Below are 24399 nucleotides of genomic sequence, written 5' to 3' on the forward strand. Positions count from 1 at the left end.
GAAAAGCTAACGTCTTCTCTTATCTTCTGTAAGAAAGATGTCTTTTTTATTGTTCAGAGGAGATACTTTGAGCTGTCTGGTTGGGTAGCAATTTTCTCTAATACAGTTCAGATTAAATTCCAGTCCCAAAGAGCTTGCGAGTCTTTTATCTGTGTTTATGTATAGGATCACATTTTAATTTGTTATGTTTTTATTTTGTTGGTTCAGAAAATGCCAATTGTATTAATTTTATTTTGTCCATAATAATCTTTTGTAGATGCTAGTTGGTACCAAATGCAGGATGAAGTTATTTATTTACAAATTTGCAGACAAAACTGACACAAATAAGACTTAGGAATGAGAGTGCTTTTTGCCGAGTGACCATGTACACTATCTGCTGCTTATATCACTTAAGCAAATTTTAATTTGCGTTCAGAAAACCTGTGCTAATTTATTTAAAAGTTTTATTTTACAGCAGCAGTTCTTTAGCTGGCAGCATTGATTCTTGTTTTATGTTTTGAGGTTTGATTCTTTAAAATTGAAGAAGCTATGAACTGAGACAGCTGAGGCTTTTGACTGTGATATTATCACTTACACTGTTCTCTGGGACTTCAAACTGCAACTTTGCCTTTAATGGGGGCATTAGTTGGTCTGCTTTTCTTGGCCACTGGTATTTTTGAACCTTGTAGGTGCTTAGTATATTTGAAGTTCTTTATAAAATATAAATAGCAGATGTCAAGTTCAGTAGTTGTTGGGTGAAAATATGCACATACAATTATGTAAGGCTCATTTACTTGGGAGGAAATTCCTGGATGCAATTTATAAGGTAGTTATCTAATGGAGGAGATCTAGTTGCCATAGATTTTTCTGAAAAAACTCTTAAAGGAAGTATGTGATTTGAACCACGTTATGGGAAAAACAGAGACAAAATATACCACAGCAAAGTTAGTTATATTCAAAAGCAGCAGAAGAAAACCAGAATATATCAACAACAGATAATTTACCTTCCTTTCATTCTGCCTTTGCAAGTCTCTTGAGAAGTTAAAAGTATTCTGGATTGCAATCAACCTAGATATCTATATTGCTACTTCTGAAGGTTGAATATGTTGATTTTGAAAATGTGTCATGGTATGTGCACTTAACTAGCAGAAATAGGCAGTCAGTATTGGAGTGATTTACATTCGCTTACCTGCTGAAGGTTTCAAAAATTAAAAAATCCTTCTTTTTTCTGGGCCTTATCTCTTGCCCACACACCCCAAAAAATTGTCCCTCTATGTTAAAGTATATAAGGTAATCTGAGTTATTATTAATAAGGCAGAAGCTGTGCGGGTTATAGTATGCTGATGACATTTAGCTCTCTTTCATGTAGTTCCAGTTGATTCAATCGTGTAAGTCAGTCAGGAAGAGGTTTAAGTAAGAACTGTCTTGAGTTTTAACCAACAAAAATGCAAATCAACTTTTGTTAGGAAGAGGAAGCAGCTGAAGGAAACTACAAGGTTTTGTATGAGAGGCCTGTTCTTGATAACATATATTTATAATTTAGGAATTTTGTTAAACATGAGCCTTAATTTGTTAGCCCTCAGCGTATTTTGCAAGTCATATATTTTTCCCTAGACTTTGTGGGAGCAAAGGCAGTTAATGAATGGGGTTTTTTCCACTGTTGTGCCTTTTGTTATTCTTTGAGTGAACTGATTATTGAGTGATATGGGAATGCAGCCTAATTATATTTAAACTTAGTAATATGTATGAGTTTCTAGAACACGAGTATAGGTACCATTTGAAGTTTTTACATAAATTATCAAATTAGGTAATGTTTCCTCTTCCAATTAAAAAAAAAAATCACATTTGCTGTTATATATTCTTGAAACTACACTTTGTTGTCTGAAAAGTGTTGCAGAAACTTTCAATTTTTCCCCCTCAACTACCTAAAATAAAAATACTCTTAATTATTTTGATAAGTGGATTTTATTAAATCCTGGGGGGGTTTACATATATTCTTTCACAGAACGTTGAATGTGGGAACCATCCAAACTAGCTTATGCTCTGGAGGTAGGTATGTTTCTCAATAGCTAGTAAAATGGTTACATGCCAGAAAACTTCCTGAAAACTTGGCTAGAGCATTTGGATCTACTTTATCAAGTTGTAGCAATGCAAACTGAGGAGCCGTTTGTCCTCTAAAGCCTATCAGGTAGTTTATTTAGATTTCTAAGTACTTGCCAAGTCCTTAGGAGTTTAATTGGGCTGTGGCTCACTGCAGGTTACATTACCATAGTAATAGACATGGGGAGGAGAGCAGAACCTGAATAAAGCCGAATAAAATAGAGCTGGGAAGGTGCCTTTATTGCAGCTAAAAATTCGATGTGTATTGTGGGTTCAATTGAATAAAATACAGTGCCCAGCATTTATATCTTTAGAGATGCAGGAAGTATGGAATAGTGACAGCCTTGATGTTTTGCATAAATAGGTTTAATTTTAAAGATTTACAAGTAATCATTTCCTAATGTGGATTCACACCTTCTACCATGTATAAAGGAATCTAGATGCCTAAAAAAAAGGGTCTGAATTTATATTCTATACACAGGTTGTTTAAAAGTTAGATGCTCACGTTCAGCTTGGGTTCAGCCAAGACATTTGTTGAAGTTGACTTTGCGGGGAGTAACTTCTGCTGTAAAGCAACTGAAAGAGAAATGTTGGTATTTCGGTATGAATTATCAGGATATTTTAAAAAGATTGTTGGTTGGATGAGGATCTACCATGTGAAGCAAATGCAATTGCCTTTCTTGTAAATAACTCAACCGTTAGTATCAAAGCTCACAATGATGTTTCTCCAGCAGGTCCTGTCTGCTTTGTGTTGGATATAGGAGGCCTATTTGGACTTAAGAAATTGTTAATGTACAGTCGTAAGAAAAAAAGCTTTAAACAGAATAGGAATATTTTACAATATACCATGCAGTTAATATCGTAACTAAGCATAAGAATTTTGACTAAAAAACTATTAATCAATTTTCTCTAGATTTGAAAGCTTTTAATTATGCAGTTCTTGATTGTGTCTTGACAGTGTAAGACTGTCAAGTTCAGAGTGCTGCCTTTTTGTGAACAGTTACACCAAATGCAGCGAGGTAGTAATCACATAGTGTAGAACTAAAATTTGCTTTCCTTAGGTTTTTGTTTAGAAAAACAAAAAAAACCCCTTTAGAAGTAGGATGTTTGAGTGCAATTAAAATTGCTTTCAATTTTAATTTTAATTTTCAATTTTTTTAATTTTAATATTATGCTGTACAGTTATATGCTGAGGTACTGGAAGAGCCAGGCAGTAGTTCAGGACATTTTTTTAATTTATATTTTTGTTACGTGATTTTTAAACCTGAAGTGGTGTGGTGTAGAGTTTTGTTTCAGTGTTAAAGAATTGTGTGAAGTCAAAGATTATGTTTGAAATTAATTCAGTTTTACATTTTCAAATTTTGGACTGTTTTTATTACTCTTTTTGTGTGTATTGTAACACAAATAATTATTTTTGGAAGGAGGGAAAGGAAAAGTTCTCCTATTGTGGGAGACTTTTCCCAGGAGTGTCAGTACACAGGTCCTAAAGAATTGTCTGAGGCTTTACAGAGCAGAAGGTAACAATTGCTCCATTGATTCTCAAAAGGCGCAGAAGCCTGTAGGCAGGACCCCCGTTAGGATCTGCCTGTAAAGGAACCGTGCCTTTTTACTGGGGTGTTTGTTAAAGATTACCAGTCTTGATAATACTGAATTTCAAAAGCTAACTCTTTAAACTAGAAGAATAGGAGAAAGTGGTAACAATAGCTCAGTGACTATGGACTTGTATTGTGCTTGCTTTTGTAACCCACACATCAAAAGAAAATTTTCCCCAGAAGGGGTGGTTTTGGGTGCACTGCTGCTGAATTATATATTATGTTTCAGCTTCAGGTTACAAAAACAATCATGTTTTGAAGTACAGTCAGCAGTAGGATGCAAAATCGGCCTCCTGGAAGGCTTCTGAATTTTTGTTGAGTCCTGTCCAAAAGATGTTATAATTAGAAACAATGCTTTCCGTTTTTCCTCTGCTGAGAAATTGCTTGTCATTAGCTTAATTTGCTGCCAAGACTTCAAGATTTTAAACTGGAAAAAGAGAAATACAGACAAACCTGACTCTCCAGTTATATCGTACAGAAGGTAAAGGAATATTGAACTCAACTGGTTTTTTCCCATTTCCTTAGAATATCATACTCTTTTTTTTTTTTGCAGCTGATTCAACTCCTCAAACAATATTGATCATCTGTTGCTATTTTTTTTGTTCTCATAAAATCAGAATGTGAATCCCCCACTTCCACCACCACCTCTCTTGTCTGCTGCAATCATTGCGTCGGCCTCTTCTGGAGCTCAGTCTGCAGGTGTAATACCAAGGCCTACATCAGGATCAACTGACCAAATGGCACATTTACGACCACAAACTCGTCCAAGTGTGTAAGTAAAATTGAAACTTTTCGCCAGTCAGAAAAATGGCACGAGATCAATAACTTACATGTACTTAAATCATGCCAGCTGGCTACGTTCTGCTAGAATTCCCAGAAAGCCAAGCATACAACTCAGAACAAAGGCAACAGAAAATGCATAAAAGTGATATCCCAAATAGCCTTCATACTGAGAGTTATTTGTATCTAAGGTAAGTATAATCAGCTGTTGCTGTGTATAGAAAGGACTCACTTCAAAAATGTATTTATCATGCAGAAGATGAATGAATCCTTGAGTTAGCTGTGAAGACTGTATAATTCGCAAGTGGCAAACTGGAGTGAAATTACTCAATGTTTTCTGTTACGTATGGAATGAAAAGACTATTCTCATATGGAATAACTTATGCCAAAACACAGAAAGTGCTGTATTTCATTTAAACTGTTATATTAGAATGTAATTTTCAGACTGCTTGTGTAAGTTGCGATTGAAATTTGACTGAAGATTCTACAGTTAATTAGTGGGTGGCAATTTGAAATGAAGGCAGAAAGCTGCTAGTTAGCATTATGTCTTCACACTTGTAATACAAGCAAATGTGCGTCATCCTTCTGTGTGAAAATATTTTGTATATTAACATGTGCTGCTGACAACATATTTCTTCTTGGAAACTTCTTTGTGTGCAGCTTGGAGAGGAAGAACAATAAAAGAAAAAATAAAATCGAGGAGTGGCTGAACCATCTAATAGGACACGTTTGAATAATGCAAGGACCGCTTTTGTTCTGGGTCTTTATTTTTACCTTCCCACCAGGTTTGCTCCCACTCCCAAGGAGTGCCCTTCTTGTATAGCAGGTGCATCTGGATTTGGACTGTTTCTTTGGTGTCAAGCATTTTAACGCTGCTTCTTATGGGTTATTGTGCTTAGTGCAGTTAATCAAGTTCCCATCTCATGTATTCCCATCCTCCATCTTCAAAGGGTTGCTCTATATGAGGATACTAATGATATTTGGAATGATTTAACTAAAAGGGAAGTTAATGAACACCAATTAAAGCACATCAGTTGCTTTCCCATAGAGCTTCAGTATGTGGCTTTGTAGATCACCTCTGAATCATGTACTAGGGGAGCCTTTTGTTGCCAGTGTGTCATATGTTGCCTTTAAAATGTATTTTGGACTTGCTTTTCCAGGTACCTATATTGCCTTTAAAGCATTTTTGCAGGTAATGCAAAGTTTCCTCAGTGGTCAGCAAGGAATAAAAATATAATGCAAAAAAGAGAAGCATACAGTTAATGCTGTCGTTACTGTGCACGAGAGACAGTTTTGACGAGAGAATGTTTTGTAAAGCCGCTTTTTTCCCCTTGGGGTAACGAGGGGAGTGGGAAAGACCAGCATTGCAAGTGATGGTGGATCCTTTTTCAAAAAAGGGGATATTCTTCCCATCTATCCTAATTGGCTGCCTCTTGTGAAAAGTATATTCTTTTTGAGAAAATGTGATTTATTAGAATGCTGTTTCCCATAGGTCTGGATCCATAATTATATAAACTTTTTTATTTAGAAGGTTTAAAATGTTTTCTTATGTTCAAACTGTGGTGGAAAATAGAACGCTGTGGTAGTTAAAACAGTATAATTTTTTAATGTGGTAATAGAAAATTGTGCAATTTTATTTGAAGACTTCTCTAGGAATATTCCAGCATGCAACTGTAGGAGCTTCAGGGGTTTTTTTACTTTTTTTTTTTTCTTCAGAGTATCTTTTTAAAAAGAAAGGCAAAATTTTTGTGAACTCTCACTATGATTTCAGATGCACTGTATTGTGCATTAATGTGGCTTAGAAGGAAACAGAGGAAATAACCTTTACAAGTGAATAACTGCTAGCTACCTTACCCATAGACTTCAAGTTCTAGTAACATACCTCTTTTTGGCACTGCAGTTGCACAGACATTCCAATTTTGCAATTCGAAAGGTAGTTCTGATACAGATTTTTCACTCCCAACTAACAGAACTTCTCTGTGTTCCCCACCCCTCCAAAACAAAAGAAGTTGGCACGTCACAAGGTGTAAGAGAGGCTAGAAGCAGGTGGAGGGAGAGAGAAGTGGGACAAGCTGGGATCTATACCTGATAAGCGCCTATTTAATTAAGTTCACTAACTTAATTAAGAAAACGGGCAATGTTACTAGAAGCATTGTACATGGCATTAAAGTGCAGTTAGGAGGATAGTCTTAATGGTCGTTGTTTCCCCTTAATATCGCTGTAACTTGTGTTTTAAGATTGTAACAGTACGGTGGATCAACGAACACATCACCCTTTCTGCCATGCCTTCTCATCTCTGATTGAACTCTCTCTGCCAGATAACAAAAGTGATCCTTTCAGTTGTTTTATGTTTTTCAATTTCATCTACTTTCCTGTCTTTTAGGTATGTTGCTATATACCCTTACACTCCTCGAAAAGAAGACGAACTGGAACTGAGGAAGGGAGAAATGTTCTTAGTGTTTGAACGCTGTCAGGATGGCTGGTTCAAGGGAACTTCCATGCATACAAGCAAGATTGGTGTTTTTCCTGGAAATTACGTGGCTCCAGTTACAAGGTATATTTTTATACAAGTGTCTAAATAACTGTCCTGGTTTTTGCTAGGATAGGGTTAATTTTCTTCTAGTTTCAAGTCCAAAATGTTTCTGTTCTTGTACTTAATGCTAAAATTGGATAATAGAAGAGCTGCTGGTTTTAGTAACTAGCTAATTTTTCAGTTGGTTTTTAGTGTTTTGCTTTTAATTTTGGCAGGACAGTGACAAGTGCATCACAAACAAAAGTTCCTATGTCTACTGCTGGCCAAACGGGACGAGTGGTAACTATGGTCAGCCCTTCCACTGCTAGTGGAACATCTCAGAAGCTCCAGGGGAACGGTGTGGCAGTGAACTCCAGCACAGTACCCACAGCTGTGGTTTCTGCAGCGCATATCCAAACTAGTCCACAAACCAAGGTCCTTATGCACGTGACAGGACAAATGACAGTCAACCAGGCTCGCAATGCAGTTAGAACAGGTAAAAAAAATAAATAAATAAAATAAAATAAAGCTTTTTATGTGTGGTAGGCAAACTGTAGGGTCTGTCTGGGCAAGTAGCTGGAGTCAGGGTGTGTGTAAATGTGTTGGGTTTTTTTAAGGCATTTTTAATGTTGGTTTTTAGAGTTGAATGTTTTCTGAAATTACAATATATCTCTCTGAATTGTTGATCTTTTATTATTCTCTTCTAAGCAACTGTGTGTACATACATACTCCTGCTGTTGGGAATGTATATGCGAGTACATCAGGTGGAATTTTTTTTATTCCAGCAGTATCTGGAATGGGGACATTCTTTGAGCTTCCTCACTCAATATACAATTCGTATAGTAAGAACATTTGAGTCATAGCTTATTTTTTTGTGTTAACTGCGTAACAGCTACAGATTGCTCTTAATTTAGCATTCACTTTTAAGTTATCTCCTAATATCTTTGGAGACCTTTAGCATTCTTTCCTTCTTTTTCAGGGCTCTAGCTCAGGGTTGATCCTTAGGCATTTTAGTTTGTTCTCTAACCTTGACTGCAACTTCTTTCAGCTTTCACTCTGAAACACTAAGGCTATACTGGCTTCAAGATCTATATGATCTATGTCATGAAATTCTGTATTTCTGACAGATATAACTCTGCTTTTACTGTCTGGGGCAGGCCACATCATAGTGAAGCATGCCTTCTTGTTATTTAAACCCAGATCCAAAAGGACTGATAGTGGTGTTTCAAGAGTTTTTGTTTACCAAATCCATGCACTCCTCTGTGGATTTGCCAGGCTAGGAAAATACCACACAACTGGAGCCTGATCTGTTCCAGGTGCTTCTAGGGCCTCAAAAGAAAATAAAATAAAAATAATTTTAAAAAGTCAAACAAACAAAACAAAATTCCATTTCAAACTATCCCAGTGTTCCCTCTTTCAGCCTTTAATTTGAGGCCTAAGATCTCCTGGCTGAGAGAGTTGTAATGAAAGGGGTTTTTTAATCACAAGTTTCTTATTGACAGAGCAGAAGAGAGAGCAAAAGATGCAAATGGTTTTATCTTTTATCTCCTTAAGGATGATTGTTTCTTATGGTGTCAAGATCCATGAATTAGCTCACCCTGTCTTCCGAGTCTTATATCTCTTAAAATGCCCTATGCATGTTCAGATGTCAGTACCCAGGTTTGCTTTTGGAGGCAGGATATATACATATGTCTTTAGATATTTCATTTCCTTAATTGGCCCTATCTTCCTCCAGTCTGATCTTAGGCTGGAACAGATGTGATAGTCCTCTGCAAAAACTTTATTCTTTACCTTAAAATAAAAATAAACCAGGTGCTGTTGGCAGCTAGTAAGAGAAACTAAGCAAAGCATCTGTACTTTCCTGCCTCTCAGGCATAGGTGGTTTCTACCCTAAATCCTTCTTTTGAGCTGCCTAGAAGCTTGCAAGTGACAGCACAAAGGAGAAGGCTCCTGTGGGGTCCAGAGGCCTTTCTGTCTGTGCAGCTCTACACCACTGTCAAGATGAATAAGCTCTTACAGTTTGATTCAGCTGGAAAACGTGACAACATACTTCCCACCAACTTCTCAGGTCTAAAATGGAAAATCAAAGGGGCTGCACTCCCTTCACAAAGAACTTAACATTGGATTGCAGTGTAAAGGTGTAGTTAGTCACAAATACAGATCTGTCCCTTATAAGGAGAACTGAGAGGACTGAGAACTGACTCAATAATGACTGCTTTATATTCAAATGTTATAGAGAACTTTGTAGTCAATGTCTGAGATGTGATAATCTTGAGCTTTTCCTAGCACCTTGCTGAATGTTACTCTCTTGATGGGGCTTCACAGATCAATGCTGCATTTTGCAGGGCTGTTCTTCAGTTTCAATTTAGCTCAGGACTTTGAGGACCCTTCTTCAAATGATCTTAGTGAGACATTTCTTGCCATCACCCTCGCTGAGGGGGTATGCATTCTGTGATTGAAAGGAACTGGGAAGAAAATGTATATTCTGCCTATTTCATTAAAGGATGAACTGTATGAAAATAGGGTGACTTGAAGCATTTTTCCTATGAATTCCATCAGGGATAAGAAAACAAAACCAGAAAGCTATTCCATGCTTGTACTCCATTGACTGCATGTAAGTATAGACATATCTTGAAGAATAGCAACTACTTGTAAGAAAAATTACTTTGTCTCACAAACAAACAGCAACATTAATAATTTTTTTTTTTACAAAAAAATCCTTGTCATCCTTTTTGAAATGTTTGTGGTACTCAGAGTTAGGAAGGGTCTGCTGCAGGGGAGGAGGTTACTTATCAAAAAATAGACATAGCATTTAGTGGTGCTTTCTTTTTAAGAAAGAATTTGTGTTTCTTATCACAGAAACTGTAATTGAGTATAATACTGTAGGATTGTTATATCAAACTTGTGAACTTTCTCAGTCTTCTCTAATACACGATGCAATCTATCCAAATTAGCAGGGGAATTTATAGAGAGCAGAACAAAGACAGCAAGTGCTAGAGGCTTGATTCCAGGATATCATTTACAACAAGCCTGAAAGTCTAATTAGTATCTGAAAAATGAGAATGAATTGATATTTGAGATGGTGCATGTACCAAGCTAGAGGGATGACCTCTCCTTAGATACTGAGTTTCAGTTTGAAGGAAAGAGGCTGTGTGCAGCACCAGAATGCTGTGTTTTGCCCCATATTATTTGGGTAAGATGTCTACACTTCATACCACCCTGTAGTGCAGGGTTACCCAAGCTGTTGAAATGACCCTAAAGCATGTATTGTTGACCATGTAACAATGATGTTGCTTCTTGGAAATGATAAATTAGTTCATGCAGAGCTCTGTGCTTTGTAGCTAGACTGCAGCCTGGGATTAGTATATTCAGCCCTGTGCTGTTCTCCAACTTCCAGTGTAGATATTCCTTTTATTTCACAGGGGTATGAGTAAATCCACTTCTATATTTAAACATCCCAAGAGACAATAGCTTACGTTTCAGAGAAACCACTCATAGCAGTAATTGCCACTGTACTTATTGTTTGAAAGACCCACTAAATCGGTTGTGGATTTTGTGAATAGTTTAGGGAAAACAATCCAATTATATTTTTAGCAGCTTCTATAAGGAGTGTTTCTTCCTACTTTGTTTTATGTGCCCTGACAACTACACAGCATATTAAAAGGAACAAATGAGATCCAGGCAGGATTTAGCTAGCTCTTAGAAACTAAAATGTAATCTTTACTTTGCATCTCTGGCTGTATGAGAAGCATTTTACTTAGCAGCCTGGATTTTTCCACAATTACAGTGCTGTTATTCTTCAGTTGCATACTGGTGTGAGTAGGGTAGCATATGCTACTTCTTTATTCTGGTGAGTTAAATTTGATGCTGTGTAAGATGTCATTATAGTAATATAAATGGAAGTTACAAAGGTAGGAAGGAAGCTCTTTATGACTGATTAGCTGTAACACAGTGACTGTACCTCATTTTGTGTGTCTTGTGAAAAGATGAACTCTCAGATTTTATTCTTTTATTCTAGTTGCTGCACACAGTCAAGAAAGACCTACAGCAGCAGTCACACCCATACAAGCACAGAATCCAACATGCCTTATTCCTGCAGCTGTGATCATTCCACACCACTCTGTTGCCTCCCAGCAGCTCCAGCCCCAGCTTCCAAACACTGCTGCTTATGTCACAGCTGTGAATGTGAACCGCTCAACCATCCCACTGGCATGTGCAGCAACTTCTTTGAATTCTCCCAACATTGTGGCGTCATCTTTGGAGGGAGATATTAGTGGGAGAACTGTAAACACTCACTCTGGAGCTCCTGCATCTCCAGAGAGTGCTTTAGCAGCTGGTGGAAATGCTGTTGTCAGTAAAGCAGACAAGGATGGCAAGGTGAGTAGAGAATAAAATCACTCCCTTAAAAGTCTCCCATTTTCATCATACAAACTTTTTTTTCTTATATTTGCTGAATAGCAGCATTGTAAGGTTTTTAACACTGAGTCTGAAACTATTTTGTGACTACAGCTATGGGCAAATTTATTCTTGGCCACACAAGAATAATTAAGGATGGATAAAATACAGAGCAGACCTTGGAGAAAGGTTAAAATAGGGTGGCAGGTTCATGCCTTAAACAGGAAAAACAGAAGGTGAATGTATAAAGTTCAGAGGAACTGATAGATTGACTGTTGGAATTTTAAGTGTTTTTCTTTACCTACAGTCAGTTTGGTGAATACTTTAGAAAGTTATATGGTTAGCACATGTTACCAGTAAGTATCTGTAAACTAATAACCCTGTAATGCCAGAAAACCAAACCAAAACACCCCATGAACTTGCAGGAACATAAAAAGTTCAGTCAAATAAAATAAACCTAGTATTTAGTGGAAATCAGTATTCTTTTAGGTTGCCTTCCTTATTAAGCAGACCCACTGAGAGATTAGTAAAAGCACATTACCAGCAATGTTTATTGGACAAAGAAAAAAAAAAGCACCTATCTCTCTTTTCTAAGTGTAGATTAAGTAGAGTCTATAGTGATTCTGCTTTGCTTCCTTCTATTTGAAGTATTTTCCTCTGTCTAAACTAATTCTCACTGTCCAACAAGCCATGTGATTATTTTATATTGTAGGCAGAAACCCTCCTACAGCTTTCCCGCTGGTTTTGTTTTACAGTTGTGGTGTAGTTACATTTTTTTTTCTACTTTTGACAACTTTCTTTACATCTCAAATGTTTTAGACTTTACCTTACTACTTTTCACCCACATGCATTCCTTAATGAAGTTTATGAAAGTTTTAATCATAGGCTGTACACTAATCTCACCCACTTTTAAATTATTTTTGTTTGTTATTGTTGAATGGAGGTACCTAAAACTTTGTTTTAAAATTACTTCGGCCATAGTCACTGAAATCAGACTGAGGTACCGTTAGGCAGGGCTTTTAGAAAATCTATTCATAGTTTAAAGTTAAAGATGCTAGCATATTTGGACTATGTTAATTTCTTTGAGTTTTTCTTTTCCATTTGCTACACAGCAGTTCTTTGCTGAAATAGCTTTAAATTATTGGAGACTTGGAAGAAGGACAGAGGATTTTTCATTCACACTTCACCAATTCCACTGCATCCAAAGCTATAATAAAAATCTCACATTGCTCATGCTTTTCTCTTTCTGTGGTTAAAAAGCTTATTTTTGTCTCCAGGGCTTACAATCTGGCACTTCTCATAAGCACTAAATTCACTCAGTCAAAGGGTTGGTAGGATGATCACTGCCACACCCCTTAAAAAAAGACAAGAAACACAAAAGCTACTTAAATAATTCTCTTCAGGGTAAGTAATAGTCTTCAGGGATTCCTGTCTGGACAGGCAAAAAGAATGTTTACAATTCTCCCCTCTAGCAGAGCAGCAAAACACAATACATTCCCCTTGTGGCAAATTTCTGTTAAATCATTAAGGTCTTCCCTTACTGAGGGAGGATAAATAAAAAACACTTATCTAAACAGCAGCCTCCAGGGCAGACTTTTCTCCCTGCTTGGTTTGAAATGACTCTTTATGCCTTCCTGAAAACTTCCATGTTAACGAAATGTGGGAGGCTAACTCCTCACCCGTTTTTCTAGACAACCTTTTAGGCTAGTGTGATTGGCTTTTAAGGTAAGCTAAGTGAAAGGACTTAGCTGCTGTATCATGTAATTGACTTACTGTTTTTCTCTTTAGAATTTTAATAATGATCTTTCTCTTTTGTAATTTTCATTATTACCTTGGGGAAATTGTCCAGTCTCAAATATCTCCTTCTAATTTACCAAGTCCTCTCTGATCATGATGGCATCTATCAGAAGGAAGCGTTCAACTCTTCACAGGACACTTTTGTTCTAAAATGAGGCACTGCTTTTGCTTTACAGAAAGAAAAAAAAGGTTTGCTGAAACTGCTTTCTGGAGCATCCACTAAACGCAAGCCCCGATTGTCACCTCCAGCATCACCAACGCTGGAGGCTGAGCAAGCAGCTGCAGAGTTAGCCCTGCAAGGTGCAGTGGGGCCAGAGCTTCCCTCAGCAGGTGGTCACAGCAAAGCTGGAGCCTGTTCCACTGACAGCGAGGTCTCTGGGTTGGCACAGGAGACACTGCATCGGAAAACAAGTTCCCTGGATTCCTCTATTCCAGTAGCGCCGCCGCCTCGGCAGCCTTGCTCGTCCCTGGGTCCGGTCCTGAATGAATCCAGGCCTCTCGTCTGTGAAAGGTAAATTATCCTGTGCAGCTAGACTCGGGCAAACCAAGGAAAAACCCACTCTTTGACACCTGCAGTGTATATTAGAACTGCTTCAAAATGCTGACATTTTATAGCAAGATGAAACTTAATTTTTTAACAATGCTTTATATGCTTATCAACCAACACTCTTGTTTGTTTGTTTATCTTTTGTATTACTTTGAGGTTTTGGAATGAATAGACACTCAAATATGGTGATCTCAGGTTTGGTATGAGAACTGAGGTAGATAAAATAAGCCTTCTATTTTGCAAAACGTGGGCACATTATATTCTTGCATTTATAAGTATCGGGTTAGTCCTTTAAGATTATTAGCAGTGCATAACTGCCAACCTAAATATATGGTGAATGAGATCCTTATCTATGAGTAGGCTTAATACGTGATTTCTTGAGCTGTTGCAAAAGATACTTTTACTACCCAAATACCCCGTTACTGTGCACTCCACACAGCAAGCTCTAGGGCAGCTTCTGTGTCCTGGCAAGTGAGCCTGAAAAACACATAGTTATCTGGACTTTAAAACTGCCAGGCAGTTGCTTTAAAGTTCTGTCACTTTTCTTTTGTGTCCACCTATTATTTTTGAATTTCCAAGTCCTGCATAGATTGCACAGACTGTGAAGGAAGTGGCAGTTTTCTAACTACTGTCTCTTTTTATTATCCCTGGTAGTAGACAAGCAATATGAAGAGTGTCATAGGATTTCTTTTGCAGGAGCTACAGGATTGTGTGGCATACAGCAAAAAAAATAGTAGAGTTGCAATGTTAACAGCTCTAGGACTGAACTGATTAATGCTGACTATTGTAGACTTTGTTCTGATACTATTAACTCATGGTGTGTGGGCATACCATTGTACTTCCAGAGACCCATTGATCTTAATCCATATCCATGTATTAAGAGCCACACAGTATATATATTTCAGCTTTGTCTTTTATTTGACTTCTGTCATACCTTTAATATTTTTTTAAAAGGTTATTACTGTTCCTATGCAATTCCCTTGCAGGAAATTTATATTTCATACTGAATTTTTGAAGTAGATTTACACTTAGAGATGGAAAATAAAACCTGAAGGACTTTTCTTTAAGAATAACATAATTTATTTTCACATTATCATAAGTCTGTTTGCACAGTAATATGTTTTTATGCTTGGAATGTGAAAATAATATCAAATTCATTCTGGCATGACCAGTGGATATTTATGTAAAGCTGTTTGCATCCTCACAAAAAGTAGTTTTTTCACTTCCATGATAGAATTTTTTTTTCTCAGAACTACTTACAGAAAATGATGATGTATATTTTTATTGATCTAGTAATAATGTACACTCAAACATTCTTATTAATATATCTCTGTATGTTTACTATTATTTAAGTGTTAATTGCTACCAGAGAAGTGCTACCACAAGATCATTCTCCCTGGTAGTCATGCAGAACTGGTACATTTTGGTCAGTGTATTTAAATAGAATTTAATCTGTGTTCCCGTTGTCCTTTTCAGGGCAGGGTTAATGTTTTTCCTGCTAGTGTGTTTTTCTCACGTTTCATTTCCTTAAGCCAAATTGCTTAAAATGTGTTGCTTAACGATACTTACATTGCACTCAGTATCTTCAAAGTAATTTATAAGCATTGATTAATCTTCATTAGTCTGGAAGAAGGGGTGGATAAGAAACATACTGATGATGCAATCATCTTCAGTGAAAATTTGGGGGTTAAGGAGGAAAATATTCATGAGGATAAGCTCAACAAAAAGCTGAAGAACCAAAAAAATCTCATGCAAAGATTATTCTGCTTTTACATATCACAATTCCAATCACAGTCTACAATCTGACTGGAAAAAGAAACAGTACTCTTTCTATTCTGACTCTGGCTTTGTAGCATAATTATTGGTATTCAAGTTTTATTTTCAAAGGTAACTAGAGGATTTAGGATTCAGGTTCTGTTGATTGTTCTGCATGAATTAGGAGCAAAAGTAGCTGGCTCAATGCTAGAAAGCACTTGAAAATGTTCCTGTTTTGGATATGTAGTTTCCCCAAAACTTTTTGCTTCCTTTTAACATGCAATATCAAACTTCTACTCTAATCCCACTGTTTCTTCGTTCACTAGAATTGCAAATTGTCCTAGAGTGTCTTTACTGTATGCTCTACAGAAAATTGGAAGTAAAAATTGTGACCTTGTTTCCAATCATACAGAATAAATGGATGGGAATTTGATTTGTTTGATAACAAACAAGCTCTTTGTGGCATGGATTTGCAGATGGATACATAATGCCAGTGGCCATGTCACTAAAGGAAGGGTAAATGACGACATTCCTTTCCATCTTAATATTGTAGGTCTTCTCTGTAGGTCCTATGCCTGTATTCACTCTTCCGTGAACTAGGTTGGTTGCTCATGGTGGGTCCATGGTCTTTCATACGTTCCTTGTACAGGAGCTGCAGAGATGTTAAACAGAAATTTCAGCCAAGCCTTGCTTCCAGATTGGAGCAGTTTAGAGAATTCCTGTCACCTGAGACTTCAGTCATTTCTTCTGACTTTCCAGCCAAGACACAAGTTGTCGTGGGGCATTGTGATTTCTTGTATTGATGCAGCACTGACAAGGCCAAGGATCACTGTCTTTGCATTAAAAAGACAGACCCAACTCCCTGCAATTTCCAGAGGGAGCCATGTTATGCTGTGACACAGTAATTCGGTTATCTGAGGGGTTTAGTTTTTTCCATAAGAGGTAAAAGAATAGTTCAAGCTCTTTTCATGAGCTTTCTCTTTTAGAAGGAAACATTGATTAAATAGCCTTAAGTTTCACAGTAAATATAAAGCACTGTAATAATAAACTTGCTAGCACCCCACAGTGGTGTTAGAGACTTGAAGTTGAACCTAAGTACACATCACTGCATATCCTGAACTAATAGTACGAATCCTTCATCCAGTTACAGTGATGGACAGCAGTAATTTTGTTCTGTGATTTAAGTGACCCCGAGTAGTTTTATCCACCACAAATTGACTGGTGCAACATATGCTTCCAGTGAGCTGGCCAGTGGCTTTAGAGGGCAGCAGGTTTTATCACATCTGGCAGCATTTAATGCTGTTAATTAAATGCTGAGAATCAGTTTGCCCTAGATGGGCATTAATTATCTGTAAAAGTCAAGACACTTACTCAGCAGACAGGAGAGCTACACAACAGCAGGGCATAGGTGAGCTGAAAAGTAACAATTCAAAGTGCAAGAAAAAGAAACTAAAACAAGAATTGAATAAAAAGTATGAATTTTACTTGTGTAATAATAGTAATTCCAGCTTTCTGTGTTTTCCTCAGCTAAAACTTTCTGCATGTGAGAAGATATTTTTATCCACTTGGTGATGAGGAAAACCACAGATAGTTGTCCAAAAATCAACTACAAATAGCTGGGAAGAAAAGCAGTAATTTGTTTAGTGAAACAGAAGCAATTAAGGGAGAAACACATGAAAGATAATAATCTTTTTCATGTTACTGAAAAGTGTGAGAAATGCCAATATTAAAAATGAAAAGTAGAACGGAGAAATGTGAAGACATTCCACTGCCGCCACTGCCTCCCTCCTCAAAAAACAAAATAATCCACAAATACAAAGTGCAAGAGCAGTATCTGGGATACAGCTAGACACATTAGGAATATCAGGGAATAACTAATGGCAAATATAGTGGCTGCTTCTGGAAGCTAAAGTACTTTTATTTTTATAATATTAATATTTTATCACTAGCAGATTAAAAATAATTAGGATAATATTTTGAAAACTACTGTAAGACAGTCAAAGAAAATAGAAAGAACAAAACACATACTGTGCAGCTTAGGTGCATATAAAATATTATAGATTAGGTGACCACAAAAGATCTGCAAATTTGACCTTCAGACATTAAAAACATTTGCAAATACTGAATAGCAAGGTAAACAAGGAAGTGTTTTGGAAGATTCAAACATGTGGGAATGAACATGTTTTTCCCAAATATAGGTCACAGTTAGTAAATGTGATTATTTTTCTCCAGGGACCTGGCAGTGAACTTTTGAGCTGAAGCATAAGCTTTTTGCTCTGCATGAAATTGGTGGTTTTGGCAGTATGTTGTAGATGATGAAATAGGTAATAGAAAAATAGGTTTTGTTCGAAAGCTGATCAAAGATGATCTGAATAGGCAGCTGTGTGAATGTGTGATGAATCTGCATGTGAGCACCTCTACTTGAGCAAATAGAAATTGTAATATGTGCCATAAAATTTGTTGTAACAAAAGGAAAGGGATGTGATTTAAAGGTTCAAAGCCTGTTTGGTTTCTTCTCATTAAACAATGAAAAATATAGTAAATTAGCATATTAACACTAGAGGTGGTGTGCTTTGTTATAGAGATGAGATTACAAGATGGATATCAAGGTAGTCAGGAAGCTAAAACATAATGAGAAGTACTAAATTACTGCAGAGTCAAGGGAGTTCAAAACTATGGAAAGCTCATGAGCACAGTATTTCTGCACAAGTTGGTGATCCTCTAGGGAGAGCAAAGAGAAGATGGTTTTTTGCAAAACTGTCAGTTTTAACACTCAGGAGACATCAGCAGAAGCTGGGGAAAGAACAAACTAGTCTATCAGCTCAGGAGAGCACAGAGGTTACTGACGGACAGCGTTAGAAACTGAAACCAAGCGTATTTCATGTCAAATGTTTACATGGCAGCATTTGACAGAATGCAAGGTAAGGAAGGCAGGTATTCTTCCTTGAAACCCATGTTTTAACAGGCTTTCTTTTGGATAAAACTAGTGCTATGTGTGTGTTATGTAGTGTGCTGGTTAATTTTCAGCCTGAAAGGAACCTCTTTATTACAATAGTAGAAGTTCTTCATAGCTTTGTTGTAGTTCTTAATACTTTACTATCTTGTCCTGCCTGAGTAGAGGCTATTGCTTCATCTCAAGTAGTTTACAGTCTTAATTAAACTTACAGGGTATTAAAAATGTTTTCTTCTTATGCCCTAAGTCAGCATTAAAACCCAAGTTGCTCACAGTAGAAGTTAGCACAGGCATCTGCCATGCTGCCTGGATTGGGTGAGGAGCATTCTGCAGCTGTACACTAATAAATCTTGTAATAATTTCAGTGCTCTGAAGTCTAAGGATTGTCATAACTGAAACAGAGTCATAGTTTGTAAGTCACTAATAAATAACATTTGCCACCTGATTAAGTCCTAATATGATTTGCTATACAGACTTTCCAAGAGACTACAATTATTTACACAGTGCTGCTATTCTTTTCTGAGTACTTGTAGCTATATGGACAGACTTTATTTTTCATTTACATGTTCTTAAGCAAAATGTATTACTATAATGTAATATTTTTCTCTGCTTCAGTATTACAGAATTAGGTTGCATTGTAATGTGTGTATTGAGCTGTAGTTGGTATTCGATCCTTTACTAGAAGTATCCTGTTACTTTGTGTTTTCATCAGATTGTTAATTTATCTTAATCTATTAAAATAATAAATTATCTTGATTATTAGGATAATAATTGTCTTAATCTATTAAATAATATGTAATCTTCATGAGTGCAAACTATTCTGATTTTAACTGGAAATTAGATTTTGTCCATCAGATCTCCTAGCACTGCATTTAAGGCTCTTAACCTTCGAAGCTTTTGCATTCTATAGTCAGCCATCGATTCTATGTGATTTCAACATGCAGACATTGCTGGTTGTGTAACTAGAAACTGAGTTATAATATCTATCAGAGAACTTGATCAAGAAGGTGACACAATTGTCTACAGAGCTGTAACACTTAAATTTTAGTTAGACATGAACAAAAACTGTGGTAGAAGAGATTGAGTGGTGTTATGCACATTTAAAAACAGAGATAGAAGAGTGTAGCCTCTTCTTAACGCGCTCGTATTTGAAGTGATTTTACTGTGAAAAACTGAAAAAATTTACTTTTTTTTGTTTCAGGTGCCTAAGAAAATGGTTCAGTTTAACACTTTCTAAAATGTTTCTTTTCAATATGGTAGTACATAAATTGTGCAACTGTGTCCAAATAAGATGACATGTGTTCTATCCTGAAAAGTTTCTGAGGCAAAGGAAAATAATTTAAAACAACAATGCAAATTAATAGGTTTTGTTAGTTGCTTCTTTGTGTTCTGTGCCTTTCCTTAAGAGCCTTCCCTGGGATAGTATCATATTAAGCATACAGTTGTAAAATTATGCCCAGTTACTGCTACAAATGCTTTGATTGTTGTTGAGTCACACTGACTGGAAGAGTCTGCAAATTTATATCCAAAAATATACTTACAACTTTCTCCTGTTATTTAACTATTGTGTGGGGGTTTTTTTACAGGAATCTTGGTGAAAAAAAAACTTGATAGGAGATGCATACTTTTGACTTTAATTCATTATGTTGCTATTGTTATTTTCTCTTCAAGATATATTTTAAGTTGTTAACGTACTCAGGAAATGGTTCTAGGCGGTTTCCTGTTTTCATAAATTTTAACATACATACACAGGAATATTTTATAAAGCATTGGTTTAAAAAAAATGATAAAAAATAACCTAAATGAAGGTGTTTTTTTCTAATTACACAGGTACAGGGTTGTGGTATCCTATCCTCCTCAGAGTGAAGCAGAACTTGAACTTAAGGAGGGTGACATTGTTTTTGTACACAAAAAGCGTGAGGATGGCTGGTTCAAGGGCACTCTGCAACGAAATGGAAAAACTGGCCTTTTCCCCGGCAGCTTTGTAGAGAACATTTGAGAAGATTCATTCCAAGAGCTTCGAATCATACTGTACTGTAAAATAGCACAAATATTTTACCAGAAAAAGCACAGTCGTGAAATATTTTCAAATGACTGTAATGTAAACAAAGATCTACATATTTTTACAGTGTCTATAGCACAATTATACCAGCGAACAAAGAAGATGAAGGCATCTGCTGGTTTTATCACTTTGGATTCTTAAGTGTGATGTGTGCCTTGTACTGTCTGATTTATTATATAGAGGAACTTTTTTTCCCCCCAAGTATGTTACATTAATGAACAATTGTTTACAAGGCTGTAAGTAATTTATTCTTGGTTTTTTAAACTTGAATTTTGTGTAATAGCTAAAATTCTTGTGACTATGATTTTAACAAATTATTAATTTATGGAAGAATAACTAAGGGGAAGCTGGATTCTCTCCTTATGAGCAAGCAATTATATCTGATAAAGAGCCTCCTGTTTATCCTCTGGACATTTTTCCCCTGCTGTGTCTGACAGTGGAGTAAGTCTCTGTTTTATGGATTAATGTTGAGTGGTGGTGATGTGGTGTCAAATAGAATTTGCCAAGTGGGGAAAAAACGTGTATTTTGTTCTTTGAACAGAGAAAAAAAAAAAAAGTCAGTGGTGTTCGTGAGTCTAGTTCTACTGCTTCATAAATCACCCAAGTTAGAGTAATGTTTCCAGGAGGCAAAGGTGTATTTGAACAACTGAATAAAATTCAACCATCTCAAGGTTAGGATCATCTCAAGGTTAGGAAGGAAGAAATTTAGGAGTGCCAATAAGAAAATCCCTATACCTTCTGTTTATGTGATAACTTGGCTGTTTGAACAAAGCTCAGCTTTGTATATTTGGCCAGTTCTTTGGGCATTTAGCGCATAGGATCCAACAAAATTGGAAGGAATGTTAAAGCCCAACACTTAGAATGCTTATTTCTTGAAAACATCTGTTGATAAGACTGAATATAAAAATAAAATTATCAGCTGTACTTGATGTCTAAAAAAGCCTAAGAAGTGTAATTTGCTGTTTTCTTCTCAAACTGATCTGCATGGCCAAGAGATGTTTTAAAATGTCTGAGCAATAGTGGTGGTAAGTGATGCACTTGTGTTAAAGTAAAAGGCTGTAAGAAACACTGTGAAAACTTTACTAACTTCTTAACCATTGCTACTTTGGTATGTTCTGACCTTTTCTTTGTCTTGCATGTGTTACTCAATTCCTGCAGTAATATAACTGTGCATGGCTGGCATTTTCCATTCCAGTTTCCTGTTGCTGGGTTATTTTGCTCTGAAAGTTTCCCAAAAGCCACTTGACCAAAACTAGTGAGCAACTCACCTTCAGCCAGAGGAGGTGTCCAGTGTTTTAATCATTAATAAAATATTTTTATGTTCTTGCAGCTGATGGATATAAAGAATGCAGCCTGCAAGAAAAATGTTGTTAGTCTTTCAGGGTTTTGTTAGAGATTTGACACTGGTGAACACACATGCTACTCAGCTGAACTTGTTGTTTGTTTGGGTTTTTTATGTTTTATTGTTTGATTATAGCAGTTTAATGGTGATTTTTTGCAAGATGCTAAGCATCATCATTGCCAGTTAAATCTCATGTAATTTGGCTGTTACTCAGCACTTTACAAAGGGAAGCCAGTAGTGTGATTCAGTGTCATACAGTACACAGAAACAGTGACGAAAAAGTACACAGTTATGTGTTAAATCCTTCTAATTTTTTTTAAGTTATCCATTGAAAAATATAAAATATTAATGACAAGAATTTCTTGCAATATCAGGTAATATCATGATGGTCTTAAAATAAGAAATATATCTATAAATCTATATAGTTGGACATGACAGCATTCCCAAATTAGCCATCTCTCTGAAACACTGTATAATTCAGTTTTTGTGTTTTTAAATATTTTTAAATAGTTTACTTGAATATACATGTAATATATAAAGGTTTTGTGAAATGAATTTTAGTTAGAAAGAAGCTGATACCAGCTTTTGTCAGCATAAATTGGCACTAGTGTGTCATAATATTCTTATTTTGGAAAGTTTAGTGCATTTTATATTAAAGACTACTAAAGGTTAATTTTTTTCTATCTCTACTCTCCATATTTTAAACTAAGTTCCTAAGGTACATCTATTAATAGAATTTCTTGGTGTAAAGTCAGTTAAAAATCAGATGTTAATCCAATAGTTCTTTTAGATGGAATACATTTTTAATTGATTTTTTTTTTAACATTAAGTAAATATTTGTAAAAAGGGCTTATTACATAGCAGTGCAACAATGACAAAAATGCAGTTTATCATGCCTTTTTTTGCAATCTTTTAGGGGTTATTTTTTGGTTTTGGCTTGGGATTAATTCAGTGTAGAAACAGATAAACCCTGTGCATTTGCTTTGTGTAATTCCATTAAAAATTTTGTAAGGTATTTTATATCTATGTTTGAAGTCCAGTGAATGTTAAGTGTTTGATTTACTATGTTAAACTTCCAATGCTAATAAATATTTTCTTAGCAAACAGCTAAATGAAAATGTGTATGCAAACATTAAACATAAATTACTTGTAAATAATTTGACAATAAAATTACCAGAAATTACTTAATTTCAGAATTCAAAGGAGGATACTTCTGCTCATAGAGAAGAAGTCTTCAGATTCCATAATGTTAGAAGTTTGGAATTATTGAATATAATACAAAAACTGTAGAGGGAACTGAGGAGCTGGCTGTTGTTTTCCATTTCCTTGCTCCTGCAAGTAACTTCAGAGAGGTATGTAACTTCCATCTCAGTCTGATCATGACTGACTAGTTTGGTCTTGTCAGCAGCATATCAGGTGCACAATAGTTATAAAGTGCTTTCCCTAGAGGAAGAAGTGTCTGGCTAGTGGATCTGCTGTGTGTATACTGAGAGATAGTCCCCAGCCCTGAGGGTGAAGCATCTACCCAAACTTCCACTGAGGGCAAAAAAGTGTTTGGTGGTAAGAGACTCATTTACCCTGAAGGAGTTTGCTGTGCACAGCTGTCAGACAGTAACTGCCTAACTAGGAGATCTTCTTGATTTGGATGCAGTTATTATGTGTCTACTAGATACATGTGGCTGCTGGAGAACTGGTAGAAAGTTAATCCTAAAAGTGTTCACAAAAATTGTTAAGACTCGGTCAATGTTTCGGCTACTGCGATAGACGCCTTGTTAGTTAAGACTGACCAGCACCTAGAATCTGCTAGCAGTGAGTGACACGCCATTAAGTCCCCTCTGTAAAGAAGGAGCACCTAGTCTTAACTTTCCATAATTTAGGGGGGGGAAAGCAACATAATTTGTAGAAATTCGGAATAGAGAATATAGAAAACCAGCTTTATTTGTTTTTTAGAATTGTGATCTGACATCAGTGCATCCATAGGAGAAAAGTACACACAAACATCATGGCTGTGCAGTACGAGTAACACTGTTTCTTTGGGTTGGATGGTTTTTTTGGTATTGTAATTGTTGAATAATTCTAATATGTGTTTAACATTTGGCTTGCCAAAGGTGCCTGAAGTCCTGTTCGCCCTCACTTCATTAGCTCTGCCTTATAGCAGTAATGACAATTATGATAGCTTTGCATAGGCTTAAAAACATGGCTTCTGAGCATTCTGGCTTTTTTCACAGGGCTTGCAAAATGTTTTAACTGGCTTATTCTTTCCAGTAGCTTTCAGCAAATGTGTTTAAAGGTGTATATTGACTTTAATGAAACACAAGAATCTACTTGTCTGCTTAAAAATATTTGTTTCTGGCATTACTAAAACTCCTACAGTACAGTCTTTCATATATGTGTACTATAAATAGCAATGCCACTGGTTTCTGTAAGACATGCCAACGCACTAATCTTCTTTGGATTCTTATCACAAATCTGCAATATGTATACTTCTCAAATCACTCTCAGGTGCTCCTTCCTGGCACTTTGGTAAATGGTTGATGGTGAATCTTACAGCAGATTTGAAGTTTGACTTGGGCAAAACCAGTGTC

General features: G+C 36.3%; 1 protein-coding gene across 1 annotated transcript in view; it reads left to right on the forward strand.

Annotated features, from left to right (window-relative positions):
* SH3RF1 (SH3 domain containing ring finger 1) overlaps positions 1 to 21246 on the forward strand; it is an 87273-nt gene extending 66027 nt beyond the window's left edge. Inside the window, exons 6-11 of the mRNA XM_010168107.2 lie at positions 4289 to 4443; positions 6835 to 7005; positions 7200 to 7459; positions 10982 to 11340; positions 13332 to 13666; positions 20241 to 21246. Coding sequence (XP_010166409.1) covers positions 4289 to 4443; positions 6835 to 7005; positions 7200 to 7459; positions 10982 to 11340; positions 13332 to 13666; positions 20241 to 20409 — 1449 coding nt within the window. The 3' untranslated portion in view covers positions 20410 to 21246. The remainder of the gene's footprint in view (positions 1 to 4288; positions 4444 to 6834; positions 7006 to 7199; positions 7460 to 10981; positions 11341 to 13331; positions 13667 to 20240) is intronic.
* Positions 21247 to 24399: the final 3153 nt, after the last annotated feature.

Source organism: Antrostomus carolinensis, unplaced genomic scaffold, assembly GCF_000700745.2.
Source record: "Antrostomus carolinensis isolate BGI_N321 unplaced genomic scaffold, ASM70074v2 scaffold15515, whole genome shotgun sequence".
Taxonomy (NCBI): domain Eukaryota; kingdom Metazoa; phylum Chordata; class Aves; order Caprimulgiformes; family Caprimulgidae; genus Antrostomus; species Antrostomus carolinensis.